Source organism: Papio anubis, chromosome 3, assembly GCF_008728515.1.
Source record: "Papio anubis isolate 15944 chromosome 3, Panubis1.0, whole genome shotgun sequence".
Classification (NCBI taxonomy): domain Eukaryota; kingdom Metazoa; phylum Chordata; class Mammalia; order Primates; family Cercopithecidae; genus Papio; species Papio anubis.
In genome coordinates this window covers 75,931,114-75,948,843 of record NC_044978.1, presented here as the reverse complement: position 1 = coordinate 75,948,843, position 17,730 = coordinate 75,931,114, and the positions used below count along the sequence as shown (strand labels likewise).

At 35.8% G+C, this 17,730-nt stretch overlaps 1 protein-coding gene across 50 annotated transcripts in view; it reads left to right on the top strand.

Annotated features, from left to right (window-relative positions):
* ANK2 (ankyrin 2) overlaps positions 1–17,730 on the top strand; it is a 584,559-nt gene that overhangs the window by 359,702 nt on the left and 207,127 nt on the right. For all 50 annotated transcript variants that reach the window (XM_031664041.1, XM_031664034.1, XM_009207442.3 and 47 more), the window contains one exon: positions 9,398–9,499. In XM_031664041.1, the coding sequence (XP_031519901.1) occupies positions 9,398–9,499 (102 nt within the window). The remainder of the gene's footprint in view (positions 1–9,397; positions 9,500–17,730) is intronic.

The following is a 17,730-nucleotide window of genomic DNA, read 5'->3' as shown; positions in this document are numbered from 1 at the left end:
ATGACCAGTGATGATCCAAAAGGAAATTCCTTTGGAAATTTGTGTACAATATGTAAAAACTCTCTCAGCTCTTCCGTGCTTGGGCCTATATTCATTTTGGGGCATGTTGACTTTTAGAAGCTGGCAGAACATTTTTTATAGAGCCATCTAACTAGCCGAAAATTGGGAAAGAGATTGGGTCTGTGATAAAAATTGTTTTAAAAATAAGTTTTTCATTATTTTATGCACAATTAATACCAGTTGGAGATCCTAAAGCAATAACTGAGAACTATTTAGAATTCAATCATATATAGATGCTGTGGGCATTATTAAACATCCAGTGTGGAGCTCTAAGATTTGATTATTTCCATTGTTGGCCTGAAGAAGTACATATTTCCATGTTACTTTGGTTATTAAAAATATTAGGGCAAATTATCTGGAAACCATAATAGTCAACACAGGACTTGTATAATATTTTACTTTCCTTTACATTGTCAGCATTTTAAACATAAAACAGTAAGCAGAACTTTTCAAATATATCTGTTCAACCAGTATGGTTAGAGGTTGTATGTGGAATTCAACTATGATGTTTTAAGATACCTCCACACTAAGAGGAACCAGTTACAAAAATGAGGGAATCATATTCTTCTAGTTCATATGTTATTCTCTAGAATGATATGACTCTTTAGGAAGGAATATTAACTTTTGCTACAGAATTTAATGGCTAAAGAAACTAAGGTGCTTACCTAACTGAAGCAGTAATGTCTTAAATCTGCGTAGCTGAGGCTTCTCAAAGAGTATCTTATTTCTTGAAAAAATCTGAAGCATTAGATAGGTGTGTTAAGTTTTAACATGGACCTCAAACTGTTATTTAATCTGACATCTGACCTAAAGCTGTAGCAAAATGTTTCCCTATCACTCTGATTTTCTTAGCAGAAATTTGGAAATGTTGTGATACAACTCACAAATATTTTCATCTACAAACTTACCATGTTCCTATTCAAATTCAGAAAATACATGTGTTCAGTGTTGGAACTTCTGAGTTCTGTAGGCATTTCAGAGTTATCATGCCTGGAGTACAAGTAATCAAAACCTATTGATTTTGTTCCTTACAATAACTTTAAATTTTAAATTCACCATAAATTTCAATGAGAAACCAACAAAATAATAAACACCTAAGAAAGTTTTCACCTATCTTTGTTAAAGTTCCCATTTTAGTGAAAGTTTTGGTTGCTTCATTGTCATAAACGTTTTAGTAACTGGCATAGTTATAGAGACATTTTATGAAGCCAAACTAATATCAACACAACAAAGTTACCTTTTAAGTCACACTTCTATTATGTCATGAAATACCAGCTACAGATTTCATAAATCTTCACTTTAATAATTCTTAAAAAATGAGCATGTATTTACGCTCATATATGTGTGTGTATGTATATATATACATATATATAAGCACTTTCTAAAGTTTTAAAAGCACATAGAGAATGTGAAGTATAAAATAGTTATCAAATAGTTATCAAAGATATTTCATCAGAAATATCTTTTCTGGTTTGTGGTTTTTGTTCCTACTAGTTTTTTTGTTTGTTTGTTTGTTTGTTTTGGCAGTAATTCTCATCTACTGGAGGATAGCATCACATTATTAATATTTTGATTCAATTTTCAGAAAAGTAAATGCCATAAAAAAATGAGTGTTCAGAATTTTTAGTGTATAAAATTGTCTCTGATAACTTACTTCACTTATACCAGAAAATTTAACAACTGAGATCTCTGAACCAGATCTGGTCTTCTTGAATTTGTAGTAAACATGTTGAAGAACAGGGGAGTAATGCTATTTATACAATATACACCAAGGATAATAAAAGTGGAATAACCTTCACTAATGCTAAGTGAAGAGTATAATTCATGTATAATCAAAGAGAATTATGTAATGTTTGTAATTACAAAGCCTCATGAATATCAGAACAACTAATTAAAAATGCTCCAGAGTTTGATTCTTAGTAAGCATTCTTTTGAGCTAAAGAACAAATTCTATGTATTTAGTAATCTGCATTGGCTCTTAGACTGTAACATGAATATACAATTTTCATTAAAAATCTCACATAATATAGTCTGTATTTAAAAATTGCCTCCAGTATGAAGAAAAGATAATGCTTTTAAATACTAATATTAAATCTATTTACTTCTCTGTGATTTTTGTCATCAGTTTATAAATTAGGAATAACTTATTTTTCAGGACTACCCACATTTAGCTAAATTTTAAATTTTTTATAAAGATGGGTTTTCATTCTGTTGCCTAAACTAGGGTCACCATTTTTTTTTTTTGAAACAGAGTTTCACTCTTGTTGCCCAGGCTGGAGTGCAGTGGGGCAATCTCGGCTGACTGCAACCTCTGCCTCCAGGATCTGGGTGGATTCCCCTGCCTCAGCCTCCCAAGTAGTTGGGATTACAGGCGTCTGCCACCATGATCGGCTAATTTTGTATTTTTAGTAGAGACGGGGTTTCACCATGTTGTTCAGGCTGGTCTCAAACTCCTGACCTCAAGCAATCCACCCTCCTCAGCCTCCCAAAGTGCTGGAATTACAGGTGTGAGCCACCGCATCCGGCCGGGTCACCATCTTTTAAAATAAATATTTTTTTAAATTATAGCATACAGAAAAATGTGTAAATTATAAACGCTCATCTTGTTATGTAGGAAGTGTACATACCTGTTAAACTGCACCAGAACTAGAATGTAGAATTAGAGCATTATCAGCAACCAAAGGCCCCTTTCTGACTCTTTCTGAAACTACTGCTGATTTCTAACACTATGGATTTGTTTTGCCAATTTTTGAACTTTAATAAATGGAATAAAAGATATGTCCTTTTCTGTGTCTGACTTCTTTTGCTTAGCATTATCTTTGTGAGATCTATCAATGGTGCATATAGATATGGTTCATTCATTCCTATTCCCACTGCTGTAAAATATTCAAATTTTACTCTCTTTTAAAGTATAAGAATTTTAGAAAGGAATTCATGAATCTCAACACAACATTGCAAAATAATCTTAATTAATGCTTTGAAACAGATAGAATTGGTATGCTGTAGGTGGTTCTTATTTTTCATAGTTGGTATCTTAGGGAAAACATTGATAAGTGATGTAATTTATCTAGTGTGCTAGCAAAAATTAATGTTAAAATGTAATAGTAAGTTAAGGGAAAAATTGCTGTCTTTATTTAAAAATGAAATTTCAAATAATCTCTTGCTTAAAATATTTAGGTAGAGTTTATCTATTTAGTTAAACTTAGATATTGTTGTGATTCCAATTCTCAATTTTGTGTTAATAGTTATCTTAAATAACATTCAAAAGTAAAAATGTAAACACTTAAGTTTACTCTACCTTCTTCCCCTAACTGAAGCATTTATAGAGTTCACTTTTATGTCTGAACCAATTTTCTTAACACAAAGGCCACTGGATTAAGAACACTCTTTTGGGAAGTTGCATTTACTCCCTCTGAAGATTAGAGGACCTTTCAGAAATTTTTATTTAGTAGCAATCTAAAGAACTGTTGAAGGACACTATAAATGTAGGTTAACCTGCATGCTTGAGCCAGAGTGTACAAATGTATGGTTTATAAATCGGTAGCAGCCGAACAGAAATTGTCAAGTGGGATTTTGCAGTGTAAAGTGTTTTATATCACTTAATGTGTTCTGACTGCAAGAAAATAACTTCTGCAATTCTTTCTAAAAAAAATCCTAGTATATCCAGCGTGCAGTTCTTGGTTGAACCCAAATTGTTGGTTTTGACAAGATAGCAATAATAATGTGAGCTAATGAAAGAGCTGAATTAATTAAACAATAGAGCAGTCCCTGGATAGAATTATAAATCTGCAAGTACAAGCATTCAGATATTACAAAGAGAGTTCTCTGCAGCATCTTCATCACTGGTGACAGACCACACCCAGTTCTGGTTCATTTTGTCCCTTTACACCTGTACATCTCAGTGTATTTTTAAGTACTCTGGTATGGCTTAGGCCTGCTGGCAACACAGTAACACCAGGAACCTTCACATTTAAAGAAAGTCACGTGTGTGCATCGATAATTTGATTTATTATTGTTATTTTGCATTTATCCCTCACAAGAAAAGCCACTAATATAAAACAAACTCAGTAAGTATCCTCTGTGCCTGTCATTGGGCTAAGCATGCTCAAACCATCATATTTTTCCTTAGCAATTCTATAAAGTACATTTTTTTTTTGATAAAGAAATTGAGACATACAATGACCCAAGATCTGACAAGTCACAATTTGCTAGACATGGATTTTAACTGATCCTACATTCCTAGGAAGAGACCTAAAAAACTGAAAATGTCCCTTATTTTCCTGGTATTCTTATTAAAGTTTTTCCCTTCGAGTTACTTTACTAAGTTTTATTTATTTTGTATTGCTATGAAAACGCAGATCTCAGAGTAGCCAGGTAAATGACCCAGTTTTTACAAAGGAATGACTGCTTCCTAAGAAAATAGGCAGATTCCTCAAATTCCACAAGGAGCATGTGCTTTACTTAAGGTTAACCAGTCAGCAAATATGTGTGCAGGGCACACCATAAGCCAGAGACTGTGACAGGGGAGGTGTTTGGTGTCACTCTTTTAAGGCTAGGAGGGACTGCTGGTTGGGCCACCCTTTTAGACAAGTGGTTCTCAAACTTGAATAGTCTATTAATTTCTTTTAAAGTATATAAAAATTATGACCTCCAGTGTTATTTTTATGATAGTGTTAAGTATTAAAACATAAAACCACATAAAACTCCTTAAATTCTTGTGCTACTATAAAAAAGAAACTTTGACAAATTAAGTAAAACTAGTTATGTAAGTTTTATAGTATTATTCAAGTAAAGGACATCAATTTAATACAATGAATGGAAATGTCTAAAACTAAATTTAACATATTATGTTTAGTAATAAAAAAGATATAACCTCAGAGTTCTGTATTTAATTAGTTTCTGAATTTGACTCCAGTAAAAATAATATAAAGAATACCTTTTTTGTAAGTATGTTGTACAAACTATTCTTAATAACTTTAAGGTGTTGTTACCTACTTCAAGCTAATAAAACTTGAAGCTATCAGAGAATAGCTTTAAGAGAATACAATCTTTGAAAGCTCTCTTTATTTGCTTGGAGAGGAAATTACTATTGGGATAGAGTTGTGTACGCAAACCAATAAAAGCTAAAATTAAAAACTGAAAAAATGTTTCACTGTGGATTTTCTATTACACTCACTGCTAATGGTCAGTGCAAGTTGGACCATATGAAGACAGCATCTGAGCGTATGTTAATATGCTACTGACTGCTGCTGCTCAGGTGCTTTTGGCTCGTCATGTCCTGCCATGTATGATGAGCAGATTCTCTGACCATTCTTGTCTCTGTACTATAGCAAAATGTTCTGTCTATCATGCATCTGTATATCATTTGGACTTCACTTGTTATGCACTGAGTTACAAACACAAAGACATATACCGAAGTTATATGGTTATACTCACGTATAGGGTACCCCTGTAGAGGACCTGGAATATGCTAATATCTTCTTTATTAGGTTATTATTGAGACATAAGCACAGAATTAAAGAATTAAAAAGCTTGTAGCAAGCTCATGGAGCCCTGTGGATATGCCCCTAGAGCCTTTGGATCAGCACTCCTTGGGGATATAATGTGGCTCTGTGAATGCACATTCCTCCCTGCCTTTCATGTCCACACTGCTGGGTGCTAAGAAAGTTGTTCTGTTTTTCTATCAGATACAAGACAACATACAGAACTGTGTCAAGAAGAATTTAATGCGAAATTTTTCTTTCTTGGCTTGAGATGTCACTCCAGGGTTATAAAGGGGGCAAGTTTTAATGACATCCATCTGTTGCAGATTAAAATAGGTGGGGCTCAGCCGTGGAATTCCTTGTCCAGAGTTTGACTATGGGCGTAAGTACAATTGGTTTTAGGATTTGAGAGTCCTAGGGACATAAGCAGCAAAGCAGAGAGAGGATAGTCTTACATTTGTCTGAGACTTTCTCCCAAAGAAGTTGCTTTTGCCTCATTTTTCTCTTTATTATGCTTTTATGTGTGAAATCTCCTGGTTGAGCAGAGGAAACAGTCTATTTTAAAAGCATGCTTTTCCTCCTGCTTACACTTGATTTCAAAACCCTTGCTTTTATCATAATCAGTTGGGAAACACAGCATGGTAAAAATTGCTGTATCTCTCTCCATGAATGTTTGAATCCTCTTTCATCTCTGTATTGATTGAAGATAACCAGGCTAACCACTGTTTATCCAAAGCACTTGTGTCAAGGGCCTTAATCACAGATTGACCTCATTGTAGGGTATGATGTGCTTGTGTCTGTGTGGAAGGGGGAGAAGAATATATATTTCTATGCAGGTATATAAATTTGAGCTTCAATAATGTCAATATTCATATATAACTTTTAAAACCTCATTTTATTTCCATCCTTGAAATTTACATTCTTGGACTATTTTATAATAATATTTCCATTTAATGCATTTTCTCATTTTGGGGGAAACTAAATCCCTTAAAGCGGTTCTTGGAGAATTCAACTTACACAAAAGTCTCCTATGACTCAACTGCTGAAGTGGTCCTTGGCAGAATGGCTCGGATATTATATTTCCATAGGACCTAGACCCTTCAGGACACTGGGAGCATTGTTTGCTAAAATTCTAAGGATTTGCTATAACTTTGACATGCATCCACTTTTTAAAAGTTTGGTTCAGAAAAGAGAAAACCAGTTATAAAAACTTTTCGTTACTCTATAACGGCAAAAGCAATCCTCAATGTCGTGTCCAATCCCCAGAGAAGATTCAAAGATGGTCTATTACATATTTCTCAGCAATACCTGAGACCCCATCAGATCATCATCACCGCTCTAGGCTTCTGCAGTTGTGTTTCTAGGTGTCTCTTCATCCCTTCGGGGTTAGGCTCTTCTTCTGGCTCCACCTGTTCACAGCATTCTTTTTTATAGGAACAATAGAGCAACCTGATCTTTTGCTGAGTTTAATCATGTTAGACATGTTACAGGGAGACAGACAATTGGCTTCTTAATGCAAAGCATTCTTTATCACCTGTTTCCTCATTCTCAGATGAATGTGTTTCTAAGTAGTTCGTCTCAGGTTGGTACTTAACAGAGTTAGTTTTCTAGGTGCATATAGAGGGGTGATAGCTGTGAGGGTAGGGATGGAAGTCAAGAATTTTCTCTCCAGCTGAGGCACTTTATTTAGCAAGTGCCATGATTTACAGAGTAAATATGTAGACCAAAGGCATAATTGTGGTTAACGCAGATGAAATAAACCTAGAGCTCACAGGCTAGGAATCTGTAGTAATATCCACCGTGATACTTTGAAGGTGTGGGATAGGATAGCAGATAAAACTTATAGCTCTGAACTGATAAACATAAATTAAATCTCAGGTCTTCCATTAAATAAATTTGTGTAAATATGTGACTTTGGAAACTTCCTGAATCTCTTTCCTCATCTATTAAATGGGCGTAAGAATAGTTTTTTTCTCATAGTATTGTTGTATTTGTGATATAATACATGTGACTCCTTTAGCTCTGTTCCTGACCCACTAAACACTCAGTAAATGTTACCTATAAGCATCTGCTTTATGTACCAATTGGAAAGTACTTTCTAGGAACAACCTCTGATATAATACATAGCACACAGATTTGTTTTGGAAAAACTTTATATAGAGGAATAATATGTTCGTGTTTTATATCTGCAACCCAATACTATTTAACTTTCGTTGTTTTATAGTAAAATTAATGTTTCTTGTGAGATATTAACATAACATAATACACAGTATTATAACTCACTTTTAAGTGCTGTGACAACAAACCTGAAGGTAGGAAATCCTCCTGGAATTCAGCATTTGCCTCAAACAGCAAAATAAATTTCATAGAATAGGCATTTAAAAATGAGTCACAGTTCAGTTGCTGCAGCATTGCAGATATTCTTGGAGCACTCTGCCATCGGTACAGCCTGCAGGAAGGATGAAGAGTGAAGAACAGTGTGATATTAATCATACGATGATGCAGTTCTAAAGAATCAGGGCATGAATTCTGGATGTATAGATTTCAGTCATACCTTTCAACTCAATAAATAATCTATCTCATTTATAAACATATAAGCCACTTGGTGTTTGGGTTAAAAGTGAGGTAATTTAGTTCTATGGTTTTCAGTCTTCCCATGTGTAAATCATTTTAACAGCATGCAAGTAATTCCATATTTGAAACTCCCAGAGAAAATACTTCCATTTCTATCTCTGTACATCATCACGGATCATAATAAATAGCTCTGACTGAGTGTGCCAAGAGGTTCTTGCCAAGTACTTTCTTTGAGGGAGGGAGGCAATGTAGCCTAGTGAGGAGAATGTTTAAGAGTCATCAAACCTTCATCTCACTTCCTAGTATGTTCCTTTTCATGCCACCATTTTCTTTTTAGTCAGGTATTCTATCACAAAAAAATTATAACAGTTATGCAGGTGTCTTGGAACCCAGCAAAAGTTTATCATCATTATTATGTTATGGTTTAAAAGTCAGACTTTATAACCAAGCCAGAGGGGCCGCGTGATTGTAACTGTGCATCTGGAGCAAATCTCCTTAGGATTTGCCACAGGCAGAATTCAGCTGAGTCTCCCAGCATCCAATTTTGAGGGGAGTGTGGGAAGATGAGAAACTTAAAAAGCAGTTTCCATCCAGAGTGATCATCTTTACCAAAAGATTTTAGTCTGGTATTATGTCAGGTGGTTTAAATTGAATCATGTTTTTCCAAAATCACTGGGATCACAAAATTTGCATCAGCCCAGTCCACACCTGCCAAGTAGTGCTATCCTCTTTCCTCAAAGCGCCCTTGGAGCTTTCTGTTATTCCCTTCTAATGAGACCAGATGACTGCCAAGTGACCCATACTCAGTGTTCTCTCTCAGAAGCATCTGAAAACCAACAGGAAAGAAAGAGAAAGGAAAAACCCAGTAGCTTTAATTTCTTTAGCTTTCTGATTCTTTTTTGACTTGACATTAGCTCAGTATAAAGTCACTAGAATCTTGAAGCTAAAATGAATGAGTAATAGCAGTATTTGAGGCTAGCGTCAACACGTCTTCAAATGTGGCTGAAGATTTAGAATAAAGCAGTAATAATTATTTCCATTTTAATGGTTCTTTTATACCCTAAAATATTGACTTTTAATGTACCTAAACAACTCTCTAGAAACATTGTGAGGTTGCTACCTTATAGAGTGAATGATTATTCAATGTTTTAAACTCAGTATTATTGAAATTTTTCCAACTAAAGCTTTTCTGACTTCAGTGTAAGCATTCTTGTCTTTCTGTATTCGATACATTTCTACGTCATCAATAGTTCACTAAAGGTCTTTTATTTTTCTCGCAGTCTGACAGCAACGCGAGCTTCCTCCGTGCTGCCAGAGCAGGCAACCTGGACAAAGTCGTGGAATATCTGAAGGGGGGCATAGACATCAATACCTGCAATCAGGTAAGAACATGACAGCTGGCTCTGTGTTGTGCAACGAAGAAACACTCAGTACATTCTCAGAGTCCAAGATTATTTTTGTCTTATTAAAAATACTAAAATATCAGTGACTCAGACTTCTGAAACCCCAGTTTTGCCCCCTTACCAACTTTTCAAGCATCAGATGTATCTAGAGCTATATGTAGCTGAAAAAGTAGACAGATTAAAAACAACAACTGAATGCCAATTTTGTTTATGCAATGATTTGGGCCACCTTTAGCTGAAATTTTGACCAAGAATGATGTTTTACTTCTCATTTATCATCTAGTAATCCAGACCTTGGCTTCTTTCCTTCTTGACTATATGTACTTTACTCAGAGGAAACTGATTATTACTATTTAGTATAGAGAAATGAGGATAAAATTTTCTCCTAATTAATTTTAAAATATGGTTTATAATGAGAATAATTTGAAACTATTATTGTAAATGATGTGTCCATTCATTGTGCCCATTTGATAAGGACTTTAGAGAGTATTATACACTTTGGATATTATTTGGTGCCAATGTTGACATTTTTGTGCTATTTTTGACTAAGATTTTTACATCATGAACTAAAGTGTCTAGTGGACTGCAGTATTCACTTTAATGCTAAATGTTGTGTTGTGTTTGTGTGTGTGTGTTTGACAGAGACCTAACTACGAAGTGAAAAATTCTGGCTAATTTTAAGTGAAAAGGAGGTAAATGTCACTACTGGATTCTAAATTATATATAAATTCCTTTTTCTACATCCTGGTATATATTGAACCCAGTTATGTTTAATTTCTAGAGAATTGAAATTAATAAATCTTTCAATAACAACTTTTCAAAAACTGAACCTGGTATCTTATCCTCAAACTTACTGTACTCCCTAATTCCTACCTGCTGATTTCCTCACCAATGTGCCATTCCAACCCAACTGTTTCCCGTTCCTCATTTTCCCCCTCTCCAGCCCAGCACTCCTCTCTTTTTCACCTTCTGTATCCAGATTGCATAAGCTTGGATCACCTTGAGGTACTTAACAGAGTTGTCATAAAAGCCTTTTTATTGGGTTCTGTCTTCAGTCTTGTCTACTCTGATCAATTCTCCACACAGTGCCTTGAGTGATAAATAAAATAAAAAGATTACAACACTTCCTTCCTCCCCAAACTTCTATGGCTACCCTATATGGCCACCAATGCCCAGATCAGTGAGGTGGTTGTATCAAAATCATCTGCAGGCGTTTGCAAAGGGTACAGGATTTCCCTCCTTCCTCTTCAGAGTCACTGGCATAAAGAGCATTGTCACTGATATCAATATTTCTCATATTTTAGGGAAGTGTGTCTCTTATCATGAAAACATGTTGAAAGCTACTTGATGTTGGGAAAAGTATTCTGCTGTGGCCCTGAGCAGTCCTGCAGATACTTTTGGGAATAACAAGAATAAAAGACTTTGGGATTGCTTTTTATCTGGGCCATTTCTCAGGGTGGTGTTTGCAATGAGCAACCTTGAGGGATTAGGTGATATCTCCCTCTAGCTACAAAGCAGGCCTGTATGAATCCCCCAAGGTCAGTGTTCTCTTTTAACACAACCCACAGGTACGGGCATCCATCATTGGTCCTTTGTGTCAACCCTGTTAGATATGCGGGAAGAAAGGGATAGGAAACTGGTATAAGTAACAGGCTGACACTTGGCTACTGCTTTTGCTCTGAATTACAACATCCTTTGTTTCTGACCCAGAAGACTTGTATCTTCTACTAGCATTATGAAACAGTAACGGTTTCGCTTTTAACTCTTTGGTAAGATAAATCTCAAGAACATTACACAGTACTTAACACTGACTTATGGAATAAACCCACATTACTGTATCCCAATATGTAAAATCTTCGTGTGTTATGCCTACATTCCTTCATCTTATTTTTCATTATGAATCATTTTATCTGATATGTTTTTTGTGTTCTTTTGGACAAATAATTTGAACTTTAGATACATTAGTTACCTTAAGAAATGAAAGAACATTCAAACTCCCTATGGATATATAGACTTATTCTATATAATACTTATGAAGTTGAATATGAAATATTTAATACTTTTGATGTAAACTTAGGTTTCTTTAAGTAGATTAAATGCACTCCCTAAATATCTATTTGTTAACTTTCTAAATTTGCAATATGCTAGAGAATAAGCAATGAAACTGTTAGTTCATTTAGGTAAACTTATCATAAATAATGCCAAAAAAGAGAACCCAAGGAAAGTAAAGCTCATTTCAAACCAAATCTACTTCACACTAAAGTATAACAAATATATTAATTGTATGAAAGGTCTTAGGATTATTTTGAGAAACAATAATCTCTCAACAGTAAATACTCAATTCTTATATTTATAGACCATCTTAGCTTCTTGAGTTAGCTTTCTCTTGTAGTGGCCAGCCATCCACTAACATGTCACTATAAAAGGAAAGAACATTTATTTCTGTGAGAAGGCAACATGATGTCATGAAGCCCACACAAAATTTAGAGCCCACAGGTTCAAATTCAAGTTTCATCTCTACTTTTAAGAAGTCAGTTCACTTCAGAAAGTGACATTTTTCTAACTTGTAAAACAGGATAAAAACAATACATTCAATGCTTATATCCCTGGGTTGCAATGTAAGTTAAATTATGAAATGTAAAAGGAGTTTCTAAGGTACCTGTGTTCTAATTACAATTACAGTATATAATTAACCAAGAATTATACAAATTAAAATTGACTTACACTCAAAATATGAGGTTGATTCTCCTCAATTCCCCGAACTCACCAGTTATAAAGTAAATGCAAGACCAGGTGTGGTGGCTCACACCTCTAATCCTAGCACTTTGGGATTATAGTGGGAGGCTGAGGCAGGATTGCTTGAGCCCAGGAGTTCCAGGCTGCAGTTAGCTATGATCGTGCCACTGCACTTCAGCCTGAGTGGGTGAGAGAGTAAGACCCTGTCTCTTAAAAATAAATAAATAAATAAATAAATAAATAAATAATTAAAACAGGCCGGGTGCAGTGGCTCACACCTGTAATCCCAGCACTTTGGGAGGCCAGGAGGCAGGTGGATTGCCTGAGATCAGGAGTTTGAGACCTGTCTGGTCAACATGGTGAAAGCCCGTCTCTACTAAAGACACAAAAAAATTAGCTGGGCGTGGCGGCATGCGCCTGTAATTCCAGCTACTCAGGAGGCTGAGGTGGTGGAATTGCTTGAACTAGGGAAGTGGATGTTGCAGTGAGCCAAGATTGCGCCACTGGACTCTACCCTAGGTGACAGAGTGAGACTCCGTATTAAAAAAAAAAAAAAAAAAAAATTCCCCAAAGTAAATGTGGTCTGATGGGCTTGCTGGTTCTGTATTTTTATTAATAGTATTCGAGACAGTATATTAATTAAATAAAGATTAGGGAAATACAGTGACTAATGTTACCTACTTAGCTACTGTGTATTAGACTTTGTGCTGGGGCTTTACATGTGATGTCTTAGCAGTCAACTGAGATGAAATATTGTGAGATAGGGATTAGCTCAAGTTTACAAATGTAGAAACTGGGCCCACAGTGGTTAAGTTACATTCCCAGGGCCACATGGATCTGTCTGTCTCCCATGTCCAAGCTTTTTTCTGCTGCAGGATATCTTTTTGAGTAGCTATTTGGAGCTGCCCTTCAAAGTAATACAGTGGTGATGTCCTTTATCTTAAAGTTGAAAACTTATTTTTAATCTACTACTGCTAATATAAAAAGAACTTATTCATACGTAGTTACAAGATCTTTTAAGTCAAAGAGCACCACCACCAGGATTACTGCTAAAACTCAAATACAATATAGAAGAGGAAATGATTTCCAAATACCCAGAAAAGTAAAAGAGACAACTATTCAGCCAAACTATTGCTATTTCCAAATATACAATATTCAAAGCTAATATGGCATATGAAAGAAGAAAAGAAAATGTATCCTCCAGTTTGCTACTAAGCCTTAGTTTCTAGGGAGCATTACAACATGTAATATAGAAACCAGGACTTTCTGTACTCTGTTGTATTTCTCAATGAAAGGCAATCTGGGCTGCACCAGCTTTCCAAAAATATCACATGTGTTGGCGTGCTAAGATTCCTTAAACTGAAATTTGAATCAATGTTTTTTCTTTATAAAATTGGTTTCACAACTACCATGAGAAGTTTAAAGTATAATTCCCAAATACTATTTTGCTTTTAATCATTTAAATGATATGCAGAAAATTCATAAATTTGGCACATGAAAATACTTTAAAAGGATGTCAAGTTTTCATTTTTCTTTTTTAAATGATTACAAATATGGTTAACTTTTATTTTCTTTAAAAGATTACACCAGTCATCTATTTACCACGTTATCTCTTGTACATTTAGAAGAGAAAATAAATCTTAGCATTTAATTTATTTCTGAAACTCATAAAGGCTTACATTCTTACCTATTACCTATTTAGTAATTCTGCATAATTTAATACTGTTACAAACAAGATTAACATGCAGACCTTAAAAATAAGTTGTATAATATTTTAATAAAAGTTTATAGCCAGTTACAAGCCAATAAAAACCCCAGTAGTTTCAGATACTTTCACAATGTATGCAATTTATTCGTTTCACTATAGTGACTTCAAAATGAAAGACTATCACTTAGCATTTATTTAATACAATCCTAGATATGATACCAGTGATTAACAGGTCTTAAAATGCCCTGATTTTTGGTCTTGGCCTTTTACCATCGGAGTTTAAAGGTGCAAAATTATCAGTTAAATCCTGTGTTTCCTTTTTTATAAACAGAAGGCAAGGTCGAAGCATCATTTTCAAAACAATATTAGTGTTCCTCAAATAGCAGACCTTCAGCAACAAGAAGATACACCCAACAATGACTTTAGCATATGCTCACACAGTATGACTCAGACTGTGAAGCATATTTGGAAGTCACATTAACAATGTGGATGCTGGAAACCAAATTCTAGTTTTCCCCACTTACCAGGTGAATGACCCTTGGCAGTCAACTTCTGCAGGCCTGAGTTTTCTCAACTGGAGTAAGCATAACAACACTGAAGTTTTAGGGTAGTTTTGATGATTAAGTGAGATGTTTTCAAAATGCTTGGCAGAGCAAGTACTCAATAAATACTGGTGAAAATGATGCCTATTATAATAATGTAATTTTTGAAATATTGATTCTCAACCTAAGCTTTAGCAAAAGTAGCACTGATTCGCACAAGCAGGACAGAACATAAAAGGTATTGCCATAGCCTGTATCACCAAATAGGAAAAAAATTATGATTAGTAGCAATTTGGTAAAGTTACTATTTATCTGGGTTGCATTAAACTAAAATATTTATCTGGAACTAAAATCTTTTTCACAAATGCCATTTGGGTTCATCTGGTTTAGACTTCTCTTTAAAAATACTAAAAACAATTCTATTAGCCTGCGACCTTATAAAAACAACAAAAATGAATAGGGGAGAATTAAATTCATGGAATTAATGCAACATGGAATGAACTATGTACAGTTTCCTAACCAGTTAAATTTGGCACAAATATATATACAAAAATATAACTATATAGCTAAATGCTTATTATTGACCCCTCATTTAGAAGAAGCAAAAGGTGATGTTTTCATCTGGTTCTGGTTATGTGGTTTTGGATTCTGTACCATCCTGTAATCTCTTTTGATGCGTCAGTGCTGGTCCTTGCTCTATACTGGGTAGTGGTGATTCAGGTTAGAATTGAGTAACACCTGTCTAATATTTTGAGTACTTAGAATTTTTAGTTTACTTGTTGATATTTGCTCAATGTAAAGTAAATCCAATAGAGAGTTTTCATCAACTACTTGCCCCCAGCTCTCAAAATTTCATTCTATTTACAATTAGACAGGTTTATGAAGATTTAAATATGTGACTCTTCTTTCATTTTAAAAATGCTGGGAGTAGCTTCATGCAAATTATTTCTATGGCTGTATTCTTAAGTACTCCACTGTAGTGGTTTAGATTGGAACAGGACACTTTATATTCTGGAAATTCTCTTGAACGCTCTCTTTCTATGGCTAAACAACATGGATTTTAATACCTGACTCCAAGCAGCCACTCGACTCTTCCTAGCTCATCTCGGACAGTAGAATCACAGTATTTTTTTTTCTGCCAGGCTGGACTCAGGCACACTATTTGTTCATCTACTTACTCAAACATGTATTGTGTGTTTACTCAGTGGCAGGCTCTGTCCTAGGTGCTGGGGATGGAGTAGTGCAGAGAGACACAAACTCTGCTCTCATAAAGCTCACAATCTACAACCTGAGAGGAGAAAAGGCAGTGAGTGATATGGAGGAAGATACAGCAGGGGAGAAGGAGAGAGGAGTGGAATGGGAGCGGTATATCACTTTAGAGGGGATGGGCAGAAGAAAACCTGAAGAAATTGAGCAACGAGGCCATGCACGCTGTGGAGGGAGCACATTTTAGAAGAAGGCTTGACAGGTGAGAGAACCCCACAGAGGGAGCATGTTGGCATGTTCAAGGGCCAGCAAGGAAGCAAGCCTGCCTGGAGTAGAATGAGGGAGAGGAAGCGTAGGAGGAGGTTGGGGAGAGCAGAAAGCAGCATCGGGTCATGTAAGGCCTTGTGGGCTATTTTAAGAACTTTGGCTTTAATTCCGAATGAGCAGAGAAGTGATTAGAGGGTTCTTAGTAGAGGAGTGACATACACTGATGAGTCTTAATAGTAACGCTCAAGCTGAAAGGGAACAAGGACAGAAGCAGGGAACACTTTTGTGATACTTTAGGTGAGAAGTGAGGTGTTTTACAGTAGGACAACAGGCAGGAGAATTGGTGAGAAGTGGCTGGATTCTAGATACATTTCAAAAGCTGATTTTGTTGATGGAGTTAATGTGGGATGAAGGCAAAAGAGGAATTAGGCATGAGGGTTGAGGTCACAATGGAAAGAATGAGAGCTGAAGTTTTATTAACTGAGGTGGGTAAGACTGTGTGAGGAGCAGGTTTGAGGGAATACTCAGCAGGTCAGTTTTGAACATGTTAAGTTTGATTTGTCTGTGTGATATCCAAGATATTGAGTAGGCAGTTGTATATATGAGTTTTCTAGGGTCGGGAGAAAAGATTTTGGCCTGAAATATACATTTTGGCATACCCAGTATATAGATAGTATTCAAAACCGTGGTACTGCATGAGATCACCAAAAGAGAGAGAGTTTATGAAAAATAGAATAGGTTCAAGGGCTGGGCCCTGGAGTACTACAATATTTAGAGGTCAGGAAGATGAGAAGCCACCAAGGAGAATGGAAAAGAGTGTCCAGGGATGTAGGAGGAAAACCTGAAGAATGTGATTTCTTAGAAGACCTATTTTCAGGTGGATGAAATGATAAACTCTGTAAAATGCTGTTGATCCAATAAGCTGAGGAACTGAACAACAGCCTTAGTAATGTGATGGAAACTGGTGACTTGATCAAAGCAATTTTGGTGGAGTGGAGGGGTGAAAGCTGGACTGGAGCTCATTCAATGGATGACGGGCAGACCAAGGACTGCTTCAAGGGCTCTTTCTATATAAGAAAGAAAAGAATAAGAAAAGTAGCTGGAAGAGGAAGTGGAATCAAGAAGGATTTCTTTGTAATAGGAAATAAATAATAGCTTTGTTTTGTTGATGGAGAAATATCAACAGGGAAGGAAAAATCAATACTTTGAGAGAGGGAGAGAGAGATGGGAGAATTACTGGATGGTGTCCTTGAGTTGATGAGAAGTGGGGATGGAGCCTGATGCACAAGTGGAGGGATTGGCTTTTGCTAGAATCATGGATAGTTCAGGTAAAAGAAAGGTATATGGGCAGAGGAGCAGGAAGTAGTGTGGGTGGCATGCTGGGAGCTGGATGTGGGGTGGAAGTTCTAATTGCTTCTGTTTTTTTTTTCAGTGAAATATGATTCTAGGTTATCAGCTGAGAGTAAAGATAGGAGAGGAGAGGGTGGAGGTGTAAGAGGGAGAAGGTGTGAAATAATAATCCAGGAGAGTAAGAGAGATAGCAATTGAGGGTAAGACAGTATGATTGCCAGGCAGCATGAAGGGTCTGCTTGAGCATCATGATCAGGAATTTAAAGCGAATCCAGGTGGCGTGTGTGTGTTCTTCTGCAGCTACGTTCAGACATGGGATCACATGGAGAGTTATATATAGCCAGGAATGTGGTTTAGCTAAACATATATGGCAGAACTAGAGAAACACAAGGGAACTGAGG